An 18,255-nucleotide genomic window follows, 5' to 3' on the forward strand; every position below is an offset into this window, starting at 1 on the left:
CGTTTAAGTATTTATTTATATATTTATAATTTTTTTTTATTCATTAATTTATATTTTTTCGGTGAGGGCGACCCCAACACACTGCCATGGGACGCAGCTCAGCTTGTGGCCGGGTGTGGGCTGTAGCTCAATGAAGGCCAACAGGCTTTGGTTCTGTCAAGGTCCAGAGATGAATGACCGATGATTTCTCATTTGTTCAAACTTTAGCGTCAGGCCCTTATACAAATAATAATCGGAAAATGGGATCATTATAATATGTCTTTAATAAGCGTTTTGAATAAGGTTCATTCGGAGAGATAGAAGCAAACATCTTCTATTAGGGACCTATAAAAAGCGTTTGGAGTCAGCTAGTTTTCAGACACACACGCCCACTCACTCTAGTTGTGCTCGCGCCTCAAGCTATGACACCTGTCGTCTCGCGCTGTTTAGTCTGATCATTTTTCTTTTTTTTTAAGTGAGCCCCATTGCTGATTTATTTAAACGTTTCTGTTTTAATTTATTTCGATTAACCAACCAGCCATTATATGTATTATTTTTATTTACGCCGTTTCGCTCATTGAGCATCTCTTGGGGCATATCTATTATAGTGCACCGGTGTGTTCTGTAAAACAAGACATGATTAACTTCCTCGGACATGATTAATCCACAATGACAACAATCTTTAGTTGGATGCAGTCCCAGGCTATAAAATGAGCTCCCCTTCAGCCAGCTGCAAATGAACGCATTAATACCCTAATAAATAGTCACAGAGACATTTTTCTCCATTGCATAACCTACCTTGTTTGTAATAGGCTATTTAAAGAACACCTATATTTAGTTGATTATAGCCAACTACCAATCATTTTGAGTGGCATGAAATAGTTTCACAAAAACAAAGATTTGAATACTTAGGTTTCAAAAGAAAAGAAAACCTGGTGACTTTCCCCATATACCATCATATATGATATATTTATTTCTGTCCTATTTTGAAGAAACAAGTCCTGCTATCTCTGTTAGCAGCAGAAGTCAATGGCTCCTGGGAGCCTGATAACGTGGGAGGTATTAAAGCCCAGTAAGTTGGGTGGATGACATTGAATGCTATGTCCATAAGTCCATCTCCTGATCTGGTAGGGTTCAGTGTCTTGCTCAAGGACACTTCAACATGTGACTGGATTAGCCAGAGATCAAACCAACCACTGTGGGATTGGTGGACAAACGCGCTACCTTCCTCCACCACAGTCGCTGCAATTACTGTTGCAGATCTCTGGCTGGGGTCATGAGTACCTGTGTTGTGTCCCTGTTCTTTGTCCATTTTAGTTTGTTTTGATCGTCCCTGCATTTTGCTTTCCTAATATCACACAGCAGGTTGGCTCTGGTTGTGTAAAGGTTTGTTTTGTCCCCTAATCTAAAAGTAGTATCCTTATGGCAAGCCGTTTTATTATTTTATATATTTAAATAATATATTATTTATCCCACTGCAGAACTACTTCCTAGTATTACAATGGCAAAAGTTTTGCAAGTAGTCCTGTAGTAACACATTAACTAACTAAAAGGTTTTGAATTGAATTGCCCTGAAATTGTCTTGTTGTAACATTTGTATAAGGTTTAAACTAACATTTATATGTGGGTGGGGGTGTTCATCAGGATATTAAGGAGACTTAGACCGGTTTGAAAGAAGTAATTTTGTTCGAGAATTCCCAACATCTCCACATCAACAACAACTGCTGACGGACATTTAAACCTTGACAACAATATTTTTAGTAATGAGTACTAAAAATGATGTGTTGGTGCAATTGTTTGATGCCGCTGTTCACCTTCCAAGCTGGGGCTGGTTGAGAAATATCCAACCAGAGTTTAGGTTGATAAAACTACATCACTCTTGGTTATTAACTCATACAATCTTTTGACAAGAAATTCAAATGATCCCTTTAACTGTTAAGAACTCCACATTTCCATTGTATTAGTCACTGTATTGCAGAGCTACTTCCTGCTTCAGCGTGGACATCGCAATTTTTATTTTGTAAGGGCAAATGATTAGTTTGTCTCTGATGTAGAATAACCAGTCAGTTTGTCATTTCTTTTTATGTAATTTTGTGATTTTCAGATGTTTCATTGCAACCAATGGCTCCAAGATGGAAAAGTGCATAAGAAGAAAACAACAGTTAATATTTGTGTCTCTTTTCTCTTTCGGTCAAGTGGACTCTAATGGCTCTTAGTATAAGTCAAAAGTGTGTTGATTTTGGATTACCTTTGCACTGTCATTTACAACACTTCTGAATGTGTATTGTAAGAGCTGCTAATGTAAAAAGCAAAAATTTACTAGCAACTTTGGTTGCTAGTAAATCTCTTCTATCCTTGGCAACTTTTTTGCCAGGTAATTACTGGAAATTGTACAGGCAATTTGTTACAGGGAGTGACTAGTCAAATTAAATTTGGTATGTCAAAGTATAAATCAAAGATATCTGCCTTTTGACCGGTAACATTTCCTAACTTTGATAGTAGTAGTAATCAAATAGTAATCAAATAGAATTTTAATTTTAAACTAGTTGAAATTTTAGATATTGGAAATATTGTTAGGCATATGTAAGTGAAACATAGAGTATAGCATCCTGTGTCCTCAGTAGTAAGCGATCCTCGGTTTCTGGTTTGTTAATAATATCAGAGGCTGTCCCATCACCTGTGCAATCGTTGTTGTACAAATGCACAGTCTCTGTGTACTCTTGGAACTTGGTGTGGGGATGATTTAGAGTGGCTCTTAATCTGAACATTTTCTGTGTGCAGCCCTGCAGTGCTGTGGTGACACCTCCAGGCTACAATCTCATCTACTTTGAGACTGGTTTTACCAGAATTTTCAAGTATGAAGTGTTATGGTGATGGTGGAGATGTAAGTAAGTATCCCTGTACTGGTTTTTGCCCCTACACCACAATTGATACAAGTACTGTTATGATCCAGCTTTCCCGACTCTTCTATACTTTGATTTAGTTCCCCACCGTTCCTGGTCAGCCAAACCTCCCTCAAACATATTTTTCATTTCTGTCATTACAGTAAAGTTGCCTAATCTTATCAACTGAGAGTTTACAATTACACCATATAAAGTAGACACTGACATACAGTACATACTATACATATACAACACTATTCCCGTCATCAGCTCTTTTATTTTCACATTATCAAAATAACTGAATTTCAAACATTAAAAACAAAAAACAAACAATTTACTATGTCACAAAGCTGCTAAAGTTCAATCTGGGACTAGGACCAGAGATAGTAAAATGACACTAGGAGCCCAGTGAGAGGTAGCAGAGGCACTGATAGATAACCCTACACAATGCCATTATTCAGATGACGAGGCGCCAACGGACATAGTCAAATTAGGGACCCAATCTTCCTTTTGAGAGTTAAATACCATCTAAGCAGTGAATATGCAGGGTGTGCTACTACTGATCCGTCAACTCCTAAACAAACTGTAAAGATGGAGAAGAAATTAGATTTTGACCTGCAGATGGAGACAACAGAAGGAGGCTTGAAGGAACTAGTGCTGAGGTGGTTCACGGAGACGCAGGCACCACTCCTCCAGAACAACGGTAACTTCCCTGAGTGGTTTCAAGGCTTTGCTGCAAGAAAGTAAGCAACACAGGAGTTTTAATGTAACACAATTTATTAACTGAGGAAACTAACAATATTCAAATTGTTTGGTACATTGTTTTGGCCATATATCTGTTGGTTGCTTGTGGAATTTAATTTGCCTGTATTTAAATAATATATGGACATAGTGCATCTCTGCCTCAAACATTATGTTGTTTCTACACATGTTAAAGTGTTGTATACTGTAGATATTGCTAAGGACAGTATTATGTACTGAGGACACAAAGGTAATTGTCAAGTACCTGTGCGTTTAGTACAGCACTAATTCTATTTCAACACATTTGAGATATTAACAATTCAATTTTCAATGTGTGACTTTTACAGTTACAGTGGAGTCGCTGCTTTTTTTAAGGATGAACGTGACAATATCGACCACCACTAATATTTTATAATAATTTTAAAATCAGCAAACATCCGACATATAGGATAGACATATCACATCTATTATACTGGGTGGCCCCTATTTCTACATTTGTGAGCTGTATAATTTCAAAACAGGTGTCCAGATATGATCAATACAAGTTTACTTTTTTATGTTCCCTCCATCAGTGGATGTAAATAGGTAGGGTATTTAGAGGTTCTGCCAAGACCAACTGTATTTTGGAAGTCTATTGATACATAAGACAAGAAAAAACCAACATGTCTTACTAAGAACATTTTGGATGTCTATGCAAAATCTATTAAACAAGCACATAAGGTTCCAAATGAAACTTTTCCCAATGCATTTTTAATTCTTCCAAATGTTAAATATAATGATTACAGATCCACAGAAAATTAAATAAACATGTATTTTAAGGATGTCTTGTGAATGTTGAATTTAGACAGCTACTCATACATATACAAAGGTCCTAAATTCATTATCTAAATATCTCCAGTAGACAAAATCTTGATGTCTACAGATTTCTATTTTACAGTTAGGAACCTGGACACCTATTTTGGAGCCATTTTGGGAGTCAGTATAGTATGTCTATGACAACTTATGGATGTTGTCAGATGCCAAAATATTTTTGTTTAAAATACCTGACGTCTAAATAAGACTTAGTTTGGGTGTCCAATGTCCAGTAAAGGTTTAGTATCTTTGCCGAACCTATTATTAAACATACAGAATGAATTGAAAATACCAATATAAGTAAAAAACCTCTCTTGGATGTCTTGTCATGATTGTTTTGTTGCACTATACACCTGAGTGAATGGCCGTCTAGCCAGGCTGCGTCATTTCTTTCTGCACCGGTTATTTCCCCCTCATGTAGCTGGGGGTGGCTTTAGCAAAAGCAGGTAGAGCAGGTTGTCCATCAACAGGATCTGTTGTTCAGTCCCATCCTCTTTTTGTCTACATTTCAATTTGTCTTAGGTTAAGTTCCTCGTGGTGTATGCACAGTATGTGTTTTTACTTGTAAGTCATAATGGATACAAATATCTGCCAAATATCTGAGTGTCAAAAAGACATTCGAAAAAAAGGTTATTCTGGCTACTTAGGAGACCCTTTCTGGACATCTGAGCAGTATTTTATACAGACAAGAGACATCCATTGCATGTACCCTTGTTTGGCGGGACATTTTAGCAGCTTAGGGTGAGAATCAATGTATAAAAATGTTCTTCTAACTAAACAAAAATTCCAAAGGTTTAAAGACTTTTGCTGAAGGAGTCATTGGGTGGACTTGGACTCATAATCTCAGAATTGAAGGAAAATCGGACTATGGTCATCATTAATGAAATATTTTAAGTACTAATGAAATATATATTTGGATGTGCAAACCTGAATTAAAATAAGATTATGATGTTTTATGTGAAATAGTGGCCACTGACATTAGCACAAGACCAAAGGTCTTGAAGGTGTTTGTGCTGACCTGAATTAATTGTGTACATCTTTACTCAGTTACAATACATAGTCATTTGAGGCAAAGGCAAATGACCAACAACTGGATTTCTATTGTGAAGATTATGTTTACAGTAAAATTTATTTTATAGATGGGATTATTGCATAACAGGCCAGGATGTAGCATGAGTTGATCTGTTTTCTCTGTGTGACGTGTGTGAGAGTGAACAAAGATAACAGTTGGACAAAGCTGACACAACATATCAGAGTTATTTTTAAATCTAATTTGCTTGTAGGTTTGTTTAATTGGTTCTGTGTCACTCTCTGCCCAGGGACGCGGAAGATTTATTGAGAGATAAAGCTCTGGGCTGTTTTCTCATTCGCCTCAGTGATAAAACCATCGGATACATCCTGTCCTACAAGTGAGGCAAATACAGTCTGTTGAACACCGCTTTACTGTTTTGTTTGTAATGCTTTCCCTATCCGTCTCACTGCCTGTATATTTCCTCCCAAGGGGCCATGACAGGTGCCGCCATTTTGTCATCACCCAAAATCAAGATGGTCAGTTTGTAATAGCAGGAGACTGTGAGACTTACCACAGTCTTACAGAGCTAATAGAGCATTTTAAGGTCAGTCCTATCCAGCCCTTTGGAGAATGCCTGACGTCCAGCTGTTATGAGGTGAGGATTGGCCTATTAGCTACTGAGGGTTTGACTAACTCATCTGTCATTAATCTCGATCCATGATTTAAGATCTAGTGTCAGTGGAAATATGGAGGCAATAGTTAATATCTAGAATTTGCAGTGATGAATTATCAGAAAGTGGACTCCCTGACTCCAGATTCCAGACCAAAACTAGGGCAACAGACTAAGTTAGTAGCTTTAAACCACATTTAGTCTTTGCAGCAAACACTAAAGTCATTGTTCATGATGACTTTATAATGACTTTGATGACTGGCATCATGCAACTATGCAGAAAACCTCTTAACATTTACAAAATAGAATAGAACAACAATTGTGCTGATGCCCAGGGAACGTAAGAACCCAACATAGTAAGAACCTAACATTTTTAAGTGCCTTGAGATAATTTTTGATGTGATTTGGAGCTATAAATAAAACCGAATAGAAAATGTACAGTATGCAGATGAATTTGGGTGAATTTCTGATAATAACATTCTCATCAACCTCAGCTAGTCTTTGTGTTTAATAATAGCAAATGTTAGCACATAACACACCAAACTAAGATAATAAACATGGTAAAATCAGCATGTTGTTCTAGTAATGTGGGTGCATGAGCATATTGATGACTGCATTTATTACGGTGGACTGCTGTCTCTATAAGCATGGTCTCAAAGAGCATCAAGGGGCAAACTAGTTGAACCAAAAATGAAAGATGATGATGTAAAAGGATTTTCCTTGCCCTCCATTTGCATGTGAGCGTTTGCAGTTTAATGAAAAAAATATTTTAATTCTAACTGTTCAAATCAGCAGTTCTGGACAATTAAAATCAGCTAATAGTGGTGTAATTCTTAAATTCCTACAGTTTGGTGCACTACAACCAACAATATAACTTCTAAATTTGAATGGTCACTGGTTTCCTTTTACTGGTGCCTATATCATTTTGCATGTCTCATTATATTCTTGGTTGTAGCCAGGTGGGCTTGAGAGCTACAACGAAACAGTAACAGTAGTATTTTCAGGTAAACGCAGGTGAGGTGTATGATGTGGTGAGCTACAAAACCAAAGGGAAATCTGGAGTGAGTGTCCAAGCTCTGCGAAGTCTGTGGGATCAGAAAAACGATCAGCTCGCTGAACTTGCCAATAATCCAAGAATTCAGCAGCAAAATGATTCTCCTCCAGTGCAGCCACCTGCCCTGCCACTGAAAAACCATACCAAAAACAGAAAGCTGATGGGAACAGTGTCCGTTGATACAACGTCCCTCTCACAGGTATGATAAAAAGCAATGTATTAATTATGTGCTTCCATAAATTATTCATTTATGCTCTACATATTTACAATATGTCAAAGAGCTGCAGAGCTCGAATACATACTATACACTGAAGCTATCATATCCTCTTTAAGCGTTTGTAGAGAGTGTGGTTGAATTTCAGCTTTAGTTCGCTACACTGTGTGATTAAATCAATTAAATTTAATTTAATTGATTAAATCAATATCTGCAAAGTTAATTATATTCCCATCATCAGCCTGAGCTGTGCTGTGTTTATGGAACAAATGAGAAAATGCACTGACATCGACATATTTTTATTGTATTGTTCAACTGTGTCTAAGATCAAGGACGGACAACATCCCCCAAAGTTCCTACTAATGGACCTTGTAGTGAGATTGACTTCTTGTCTATGTTTATGTCTTTCAGGGTGTACCGCCACTACCAAAAAGAGGTATTCCTGTGGGATTCTTTCTGAGTGGATCTTTGCCTGAAACAACCACACATCCAAACGAAACCCAGACTGATTTAAACACATTAGAAAGACTCACGGGAAACACAAACCATGCCCTAATGTCTGACAGAGACTCACTCAGTGATATTGACATAGATGATTTCTCAAACTCTGAGCTGACACAGGTGGAGAGCAGGAGCAAATCTCTACCTCAAATGGACAACGACAGCATAGTGGTAGTGGAAGAGGAGTACTCCAACCAGCTCCCCTCCTTCACAACATCAACATCCCCTTCACTTAGTCACCCGAAGAGGGTCACCTGCCACACCTACTCCTTTCACAATCCCAGGGCTCAGAGCCTGAGCAGCTTCAGCTCGGAGCAGCAGAGTGACCTAGAAATGCTAAGGTCCAACCCCCTGTACCAGACTTCTGAGGAGCCTGGAAGGAGTTCAGCTCAGCAGGTAGATGGCATGTATGCTGAGGTCCCTCGGAGCTCAACACCTGCTGGTCTGCCTGAAAATACCTATGAGCAGATCCCTGGGGAGGCTGCTGCCTCTGTCCAAGGCAACACTTATGAGTCACTGGACGATATGAAAATCAAAAAGTCCAAATCCACCTGGGGGAAAAGCGTAAGTCAGAAACAATGAGGAGACTTGATGGTGTTGAAAACAAAAATACCTAATATAACTAATATTATTTTTTCTTGTTTTCTATTTGCAGAATATAAAATGGAAGAAATTCCTTCCTGATTACAAGAAGAAATAAATGTGAAAATCTGTTGCTGAAAGGTTGAATGGACTGATATTTACTTTAAAAAAATCTAACTTTTATAATACCATTTTAGGTATGAAGGTTATGTAAATTTTAAAGACAGCAATAATCCCTTTGTATGTAAATCTAGCAGTAGTTGTTAAGGTAATTTCTGGTCATTGTTCTTTCAGTTTACAAAAGTTTCTATTGCATGTTTTTGTGCCAGTTTTAATAAAGTGATTAAGTACATTTCCCAATAAAATATTAATCCTAGGTGTGGTAGTAGTATGTATCTTATTTGTAGTAATAGTATTGTTGTACTCTGTTGAAAGTGATTCCTGCAGGTTTGTGAAGAAGGTTTGTGATTGAGCTCCTTAAGGAGGAGGAATCTTTGGAATAAAAACATCAATTTCTCTTGTTCTCTTACATCAATCTTGATCATTTTTGAGTTTGACAGTGTTACTGGAATACAATACTGAATTCCCAAAGTCCTTATTTTTGGTCACGTCAGATTTGCTTTAGCTCAGTTTAACCTGTTGAAGATTTTTTTTCTAATCACAGCTTCAATTTTCTTCTAATTTCCTCTGTGTAGACTGAACATCCCTTTTCCTCCTCTGTCCTAAACTTCACTTATGCTGAGTCTTCCTCATGAGGCCCGAACCTGCATAAAGCCTCCATCCTCTTGATGATGTGCTGTTTTTCTGTAATGTGCAGTGCAGTAATCTGTTTTTGAATTGACTTCTTCATTACGATGAGTTCTTCCATATTTGAAGCACTAGGTCATCTGTGGAGGATTTCCTCTTTTTCAAAGATACATTTCATATCTTTTTGCACCTCTTTTGTAAAAGGCTTCTCATCCTGTTATGGTCACCTCCTCTTTACCCTTTAAATACATGACTTTCTTTGAATATTATGTTTCTTTTAGTAAGTGTCTAAATGAGTGTCTATAAGTGTCTATATGATCATGATTTTTATGTTCATTGCCCTGTGAGTTTTGAAATAGTAAATGTGGTTTTATAATTGTCTTTTTAAAGGGAAGTTCTTTTTTGTCCTGTTTTCTTTCCCCCCTATTTGTTATATGCACATTATTTTCTTAATGATATTTAAGTTTACAGTACTGACAGTTATTACACTCGCATACTGCAGAACACAGTTAAGGTATGTTTTTTTTAATTTCATATAATTATGTTTACACGTGCAACATATGAATTGCTTAATATGTCCCCTTGGTTAAGAGTGAGTATTATTTCCTAGCTGTGTTTGCACTGGATTGTTGTGTGTTTGAAATTTGAGGAGAGTGTACCCAGAGAGTCCTGTATAAGACTCTCAAACTCAGAGATTACAAATGGCAAATTTTTTGTGTCTCCTTGTCATCTGTATTTCTCATTAGTTGTTTGGAGTCGGTAGGATTTATGTTTATCTTTGCGGGCTTTTGCATTGTTATGTTGTAATTTTGTATCTTTTTATACTCCTTTTGTCTGTGAGATCATTGAATTTCTCTTCATGAGCTCAGTTCTGTGTGTCTGTGCTTCGTTTATGTCTCATTTTTTTGTATCTTTTTATCGTTGTTTTGAGTTTGTCTGAAGTATTTATCACAAAAAATAACACTTCAAACAAAGGCTCTGCCCACGATCCCTGGGCTTTCTTAATAATCCTCCTTTGATATGAAGAGTTGGACATTCTCAGATTCTCGTAAAGGATAAACATAGAAGGTGGGCATTTCTGTCTTTTGGCCACTAGATGACGAAGCTCTCTTCGTTCTCTCTCTACGGTACAATTAAAGCTGAGAACCTGAAGAAGAATTTACGGAAGTAACTACGACTATCAAAGAGATTCCCGTTGGAAGAGTAGAATCATAACGTTACAGGACAATAGTAGTTCTACTATATCGCTTTCATTTAATTTAATCTAGTTAAGTCTTAGGGTTAACTGTTTTTCAGTAGGACAATGGGAACTAGAGATGACGAGTATGACTATTTGTTCAAAGGTAAAACAAAGCCGTTTCTGATTATTGTTCTGCCGTGCTGTTAGTTGCCAGGCTAAACAGGCCAGCTGATCAACTGTCAGGCTAACGGAGCCATTGTCAACCTTTGTGTTCTGATTGCTTTTTTACCGAGCCTTCTGGGGGGTGTCAGCATGTTTAATTAATTAAAACGCTATTAATCGACACTGCACAAATCGTGGATGTAGAAATATGAGTTGACTCGTCACGTTACATTAGCTATTGTTAATTCTCGGCTAAGGCTAGCTGTTAGCTGGTGGCAGCCGCTATTAGTGGGCGCGGACCAGCTTCACGTCGGACACACCTTAGGATGACCGTTATCACATTATTTTCATAAGATACACACACACACACACGAACGGGGCTATTAAACATAATACAACATTCAAGGAAATGGTTTATGAACTCTGTGGCGAATCAAGCTGTCAGCTAGCTAGGCTAAGCTAGTTTTTAATAAATAAACTGAAATGGTGGATAAATACACAGTGAAATGTCCCGGTAAAGTAAACAAACTAATGTCTGACCAAAACACACGAGGTGTGAGATAAATTGTTTAGGCCAAAAAAAATCATAGAGACAGTTTAAAAAAATATTAATTATGATGGGGGAAATGGTCTAAAATAAACCTATTATCTTAAAATGTTCCTAGATATACCTCTTTGTTTTTGTGCATCAAACTAAATAGTGTTTGTGTATTATATCCAAAAGTACTGAACAACCACACACTTGTATTGTTGTCAAAAAACTGTCAAAGTAATTGATTTATCATTAACCATTTAGGTATGTTGTACATAATGGTAAAGATCATGCATAAATTATACCTATTTACAAGGCAAAAGGTTTTAAGAATACACGCAAACCATCTGCATAAAATGTGTTGCATTTTATTAAGGAAACTCAAGAAGAGTATGTTTATTAATAAACATTATAAAGTGCTTTTTTTTTTTTTTTTTTTGCATTTTTTAAATATTATTTCATAATCTGTTTTCTCCACTCTGTGTTTCAGTTGTCCTTATTGGTGACTCGGGTGTAGGAAAGAGTAACCTTCTATCCCGTTTCACCCGCAATGAGTTCAACCTGGAGAGTAAGAGCACCATCGGAGTCGAATTTGCTACACGGAGCATCCAGGTGGATGGCAAGACGGTGAAGGCCCAGATCTGGGATACAGCTGGACAGGAGCGCTACCGTGCCATCACATCAGCGTGAGTATAAAAGAGCAAGTCAACAGGGGTTAGGGCACAACAGGCCACAACAGTTTTGTACTATTAACACAAATGAAGTTACCTTTAGGCTTGTTATTTCTTAAAATAAAGTAGATAGTACCTCACTTGTAAGTCGCTTTGGAGCGACTTTAGCGTCTGCTAAATGACTAAATGTAAATGTAAATGTAGATTCAATTTGTGGTCTCTCATCGCAGGTGTTAGAAAACTAAAAGTTACAAATTCTCCTCCAAATGAGAGAAGTTTACAGGCCAGTTTTAGTACCTCTAAACTTCCCATATTTTGCTTTTATTGTTTGTTACAGTCCATTTAAATGAATAAATGTAAGTGTAAATGCAATGTACATTTTTTAACAGTTGTCAATCTAATTTCCAGCATTTTTACTCTAAACAAATCTCAGAAACATCTAGCTGTTTCATAATTGTATATGTTCTACTGGACCAATGTTGCAGACTAACTGCTGACATCAGTATTTAAACATTCCCTAACCAATATCTATCAACTATAATAAATATTTTACCTGCCTATGTGTGATGATGAACTTTTTCTCTAAATCTTTCTTGCGCGGCAGGTACTATCGTGGGGCGGTGGGGGCTCTCCTGGTCTATGACATTGCTAAGCATCTAACTTATGAGAATGTGGAGCGCTGGCTGAAGGAGCTGAGAGATCATGCTGACAGCAACATTGTGATCATGCTGGTGGGCAACAAGAGTGACCTGCGTCACCTCCGGGCTGTTCCCACTGACGAGGCCCGGGCTTTTGCTGGTAAGAATCATGTGGGTTTTTTTTTAACTGTAAAGCTTTATTTATACTGTTGTACTTTTGCCAGGACAGCAGGAGCAATAAAATAATAATATTTCAACTATGTAAAACAACCTAAATGGCATTTAAAAAAAAAATATGTCTGAACTGTCAAAACCATGAAAATAACTGTGATCAACTCTGAATGCATCGATATTCAAAAACAAAACCCACAACAATGCATAGCAATAATTGGGATTAACAAAGGCCAATGTTGCAATTTTGGACCTGTCTTTTGTAAAAAAAAAAGTTATGATTTAATTTTTTTTAGGTGATGATTTAAAAGTTGGATTATATTTCTCATGTTTCTTAATGTTTCTTTTTTAATGGTTGTGCTTATTTTGAGATATTTTTCCAGTCTTTGTGTAACAGATTGAAGAACTCTCTAACTAACTTAGAGGTGTTTTACAGATTCCTAGTCAGACATTTCTGGTTAACTCAACACAAGGGCCTGCTACCTGAGAAATATTGCATATTTCATATATACTTAACAAGCTCTGTTGCGCAACTTTACCCTGCAGAGAAGAATGGTTTATCTTTTCTGGAGACATCGGCTTTGGACTCCACCAATGTTGAGACGGCATTCCAGACCATTCTGACAGGTTTGTACTTTGTGTGCTGTGTTACATTCATAGCAATGTGTTCATCTACAGCAACAACAACAATTGTTCCTTGGACTTTAAGCATATTGGAACATTGGAACACATTGAAACTTATAAGGTCAGCATACTCTGAGCAAATGAGAGCATAGTTGAGTAGGTTTTCTTTTTTTATGAGAGTGATTTCACAGTGAGAAGGAAGTCAGGTGAACTTCTGTCACTAGCAGAGAAACAAAAGAAAAAGCACAACACAGCTGCACTGGATTAACTTTAATATATAATAGTGTGGCTTTTTTTAGGAGTGACAAATTCTTATCGTGAGAGAAAGCCTAACTGCCAAGATAGTCTTATTAAAATGATTTCCTACATCATTTCTTTAAAAGCCATCATCTATATTTTTATTTTTATTTTGTAAGAGTATGGAAAATAATGAGCAAGTTGTTAAATGTTATCCCTTCATTTAGTCAAGGTGACAAATGCGTATTGGCCAATAAAATCGATTTAGTGACATTAAAGTAAAGCAGCATTATTCCATGTTCCTTATTGTCATGAAATCACATCAAAAGACATAAGATGACGGGTATTAAATCATCTTTCAATACAGCTGACTTTATTCCAACGGAAGGTGTAACGCTTTAAAAATTTATTTTGAAAAGCTTGGCCATTTTCTAAAACAACTGGGCACTGTAGTTTTAAATTAAACAAACAGGAGGAGGCAGTAGAGCATTTACTGGGGACTATTTTCAGCAGCTGATTAATTCATATCAGGTGCTGTAGTATTTAGAGCAGCAGAACAGTGTGTGTGGGATTGAACGAACTAAAGTGTGTGTGTGTTTGTAGTATTGAAAGAACATTTCACTCATTGCAACAGTGTGGCTTGTAATAATGTAATACATTACTTGTTAGTAGGATCAATTTATTGTTTGTTTTGGGCTTTTAATAAGATTTTTTTCCTATGAAATAGGAAGTATAAAATATCAATTGTGCATTATTCTCACTTCCCTTTTTTTTTGTGACCGTTTTAATCCAGGACATGAATTACTTTGAAGCTAAATTTTGGCAATGAGATTACAGTATAAACTACAGCACAAATTGGCATGGAATGTAAACTAGATACTTGTATGGGCATAGAGGCAGACAGGCTGTAATTCTAAGTGAAACTTTATTTCTCTACCATCTCCATTTCCCATCAGAGATCTACCGTATCGTCTCCCAGAAGCAGATGTCTGAACGTCAGGAAAGTGACATGTCCCCAAGCAACAACGTGGTCAACATCCAGGTGCAGCCCACTGAGAACAAACCAAAGATGCAGTGCTGTCAGAACATCTAGCCCGACTGCGGATCTGCTGCTATCCCTCTTCCCTCCTTTTCACTGTCCTCACCTTCCTTCCTCCCTTCCTGACCACCCCCCTCGCCCCCAGCTCCCAGATACCCCAGCTCACCTCTCCTCTGCCCCTGCCCTCAGATAATAGACTGCCTCAGTGTACTCTATGGTGTGGGAGAGCCACAGTTTCAACGCTGTGACTCAAACTCTGCACCTAGCTGTACCTGTTTCCCCCACCAAGCCCCCCTCCCCCTACCCCAGGTAAATATATCCCAGTACAAGAAGAAGTCACTGCATGGGGTGACCCCCCAAGCAGAGCCCCTCTGTCTTTAGGCTACTGCAGGACAGCAGGCATTTCATATCACTTTAGATTTCATTACTATAGATGCGCTGACATGTCACAAAAATGTCTTAATATATGAATGTGATTAGTTTTCTTCATATCTTGTGCTCCTGTTGATTTCTCCACTTTTTTATGATCTTTCTTTGTCTTGTATCATGTATCTACTACTCGGTTATATATGAATTTAAAGCACATCAAAGTGGCTCTGAAGTGTATTCCTATATACAAGGTTCTGATCTGTCATTTTAGGACCCCCCCCCCCCTTTAGTGCAATGTACTGTTTTGAAAACCACGTGGATTTATCGAGCACAGTGTAGACATGCGTGCTCCAGTAGTGTCATGCCACTTGATATGATTGCTGTGAATATAGCGCTAGTGAAACGTGAATCTTTTGCATTTGCCAAGCTTCAGTTTACGCTGTGGAAAGGCCTGGTGTGAGCTAGCATGTAGCGTCCAGCCTCGTACGTGTTGTTTACATGTTTACAGCAGGGGGCAGGTTTGGGCGAACTTTGCATGTCTTTAAAAGATGGCACTCGACTGTGCTGCATGTTTTATCAGGTGGAAGACTCAAACTGGGCTCTATCTGGCACACTGTCATTGCTTCGAGGGTGTGTTTTGTTTTGTTTTTTTTAGGAGATCACCACCAACACTGAACACAATTTCTGTACGTTCAGATGTTCACGTTATACTATGTACTTGTGTATCAGTGTGGCATCATACAGTGATAGTCATGGTTATGTTTAAAAAAATATTCTGATTCGAAAAAATGTTAGCCCTTTGGGCTTTGCTGCTCCAACGTTAGAAAGAAAGTATGCTTTCTTTTTTGGATGTACAGAATACAACAGAATTGAGTACATCCCTGTGCAACACTACAGTCAACACTAGAATGTCGAAACTGTACTATTTTGCAGGTATTTATTTTTAAGTCAATGTGAAGAATATATTTCAATATTTAATTCAAAACGAGGATATTTACGTTACATTTTTAATACTTTCTGTACAATTTCATTGGTTAGACTTAATGCATCAACAAATGTATAAACAAACCTATCAACACCACAACTTTGGTAATTTTGAATTAAGTAATGTTTAATGCAGCACAGCTCATCATGATAAGGTACAATTAAGAAACCAAATACTGAACTTGTGAGACTTCATGAAGATGGTGAAGGGGACAGGAGCATCACAGTACTAAACATAGACCAATACACAATTACCGAAGTGGTTTTGGGGTATAGGGAGGGCTATGCCAGTAACAGAAGGCATGAAAAACGATATGACACAATTTACTACTCAAGCAATGTTGGCCAGGACATTTGGCTTGACAAGGATCTGTGGAAATGTGTTTCAGTGACTGATCAGACAGTGCGAAGGACTTGAAGGGCAGCGACGTAAATGAAATACATTTTAACTATTTTAAAATGGAAAGGTAGAGAAACAAAAACCCTCCAGCAAAAAAACAGCAAAAAAAAATCATCAGCAAAAACCATAGAACACCTCTCCCCAGATTTGTACACAGCTGATATCACCCGTGTCCAAATCCTCCCTTAAAAAGGGAGGCAAGCATAACATAAAGATAATTTCTTACTAATGAACGGCCTACTGATTTCTGTAGTAGTCTCAAATAGGGGCATTTCATTATAGTTTAATCAGCTCTCTTTTTCAAACGACTTGCTTAGGGCTGAAAAGGAAATTGTATTAATTAGCAATTTAGTGATACTGACCAGGGGTGTACTCAGTTTTGTTGTGTTCTGTGTGACAATGACTACAACTATGCAGAAATAAGCAAAGTGCTGTTTGGGTTCCTACAGTGGCAGCAATATAGCAAATGAATAAATTAAACAGCAAAAGCATTAGTAAGGTAGTATTCTCGTATAGCATTCCTATGATACTCACTAATAATATTAATATAATCTAAAAATCTCCTGGCTATCAAATTATGCTTTGCATGTAACCACAGAAGTGTAGTAAGAAAGCTCCAAGAAAGTAGTATTGGAATATGTTGGTTTTCATAAGTGTATTATTGTTGGCATCATGCACTGAACTTTATTAGTTGTTCTAGTTAACATGCTTTCTTGTCTAGATTTAGAGTTTCACTGCACATGATAATCTGGACCTCTCGTCAGATTGGACGACCCATTTTTAAAAGGGCGCCACTGTTCAAAAACCACAATATAATGCTTAGCGATAAAGACCAAAGGCTGAGTCTTATCCTTCTTTCCTCAAATCCTCAGCAGTTAGAGAGTAAAAGGTAAAAATTTCTGACCTGGCAACCGCAAGGAATCAAGAGTAGATTTGAGGGACTCAGCCACATTCTCGCAAACCTCTGGTTACAGTGCCTCCTTCACCATGCATACTTGTCCAAAAAAACACCTGTTATTCGCCTGTGAACAGCTCACTGTCATACCCACCTCCTCCTTAGCTAATAACCTAGCTGTATCTGTCTCTGCAGGTGACGGACAGGTTCGTGGTTCCTGTCACATAAAGCCTACATACACCAAGCTGCCTCTGACAACACAATGCATGGCTTTCTGTACTACTGCTATTCCATGTCATATTGCCTTATGTAGCTAACGTTGTCATTACTTTTCATGAAATCTGATGAGGGTTTTGCTTGGGTAGCTAGGATGATGTGATGTGCTCAACAAGCTAATTGTTGTGTCCAGTCTGTAAACTGACACATGCCTCTCTAACAGCTCACAGGCTAAAACTCCCCAGTGTGCATTCTGCTGAAATTACAGGTTATGTCTGTGCCAGTGTGTGATGGTGTTAGCAGACATATACAATGCCTGAACTTGGTGTGTGTGTGTGCGTTTTGAGGCAGACGGTAGATTGGTAGCTCTGGAGCGTTTAAACTTGGCTGGGAGGGCCAATGGCGTTTCTTCGAACAGACGGCGCTACCAGCTGAGCCTCTCCAGATCCACTAGCTGGTAATCTGTGGAAAGTGATTCCTTTCTTCTGAAGCTATGATTTCTGATCCTGTTTTATGTACCTCCATTGTTTTTTCAAGAAGTGTGTTTTGACTTTATTTTGATCTTTTTTTATTACTATATTGAATTCTACAACTGACTGTAATTCCAGTGTAAACATGTAAGACTGAAATGTCATTTCAATGAATTTAGAGGGTCAGATGTGAGAGGGGGGTCAAATTGAATGGTTTTGTGTTTTGTACAGACTGATAAATTGTACAATTGTGTCTATATCTTAAGTTATCAGTTCATTTTAATAAAGCGCACCAGTCATAAACCTGTAGCATATATGGGCCTGTGTTTTACTTGTGATAATGTTACAATACCAAATTGATATTTTATGGTTCGTGTAGTTTCCAAATAATTTCCTTCAAATGATTGATATACATTTTTAGACGGGTTCCTTA

The 18,255-nt window shown here is 37.7% G+C and overlaps 2 protein-coding genes across 2 annotated transcripts; both read left to right on the forward strand.

Moving 5' to 3' along the window:
- The first annotated feature begins 2,861 nt into the window (after positions 1–2,861).
- sh2d7 (SH2 domain containing 7) lies at positions 2,862–9,710 on the forward strand. Its single transcript, XM_067496120.1, has 6 exons — positions 2,862–3,604; positions 5,774–5,863; positions 5,956–6,121; positions 7,141–7,389; positions 7,816–8,469; positions 8,561–9,710. The coding sequence occupies exons 1-6, from the start codon at positions 3,453–3,455 to the stop codon at positions 8,603–8,605; spliced, it is 1,356 nt and encodes a 451-aa protein (XP_067352221.1). The 5' UTR covers positions 2,862–3,452; the 3' UTR covers positions 8,606–9,710.
- Positions 9,711–10,382: 672 nt separating this feature from the next.
- On the forward strand, positions 10,383–18,131 carry rab11a (RAB11a, member RAS oncogene family). Its single transcript, XM_067495439.1, has 5 exons — positions 10,383–10,577; positions 11,599–11,794; positions 12,384–12,577; positions 13,135–13,215; positions 14,406–18,131. The coding sequence occupies exons 1-5, from the start codon at positions 10,538–10,540 to the stop codon at positions 14,540–14,542; spliced, it is 648 nt and encodes a 215-aa protein (XP_067351540.1). The 5' UTR covers positions 10,383–10,537; the 3' UTR covers positions 14,543–18,131.
- Positions 18,132–18,255: the final 124 nt, after the last annotated feature.

This window comes from Channa argus, chromosome 2 (assembly GCF_033026475.1).
Source record: "Channa argus isolate prfri chromosome 2, Channa argus male v1.0, whole genome shotgun sequence".
Taxonomy (NCBI): domain Eukaryota; kingdom Metazoa; phylum Chordata; class Actinopteri; order Anabantiformes; family Channidae; genus Channa; species Channa argus.

Bases quoted from the DNA above. Each gene is read 5' to 3' on its own strand.
- rab11a (XM_067495439.1), top strand. From the start codon at position 10,538: ATGGGAACTAGAGATGACGAGTATGACTATTTGTTCAAAG. The intron at 10,578-11,598 runs GTAAAACAAAGC...TCTGTGTTTCAG, and splicing joins GTATGACTATTTGTTCAAAG to TTGTCCTTATTGGTGACTCG. The intron at 12,578-13,134 runs GTAAGAATCATG...TTTACCCTGCAG, and splicing joins CGAGGCCCGGGCTTTTGCTG to AGAAGAATGGTTTATCTTTT.
- sh2d7 (XM_067496120.1), top strand. From the start codon at position 3,453: ATGGAGAAGAAATTAGATTTTGACCTGCAGATGGAGACAACAGAAGGA. The intron at 3,605-5,773 runs GTAAGCAACACA...CTCTCTGCCCAG, and splicing joins CAAGGCTTTGCTGCAAGAAA to GGACGCGGAAGATTTATTGA. The intron at 5,864-5,955 runs GTGAGGCAAATA...TTTCCTCCCAAG, and splicing joins GGATACATCCTGTCCTACAA to GGGCCATGACAGGTGCCGCC.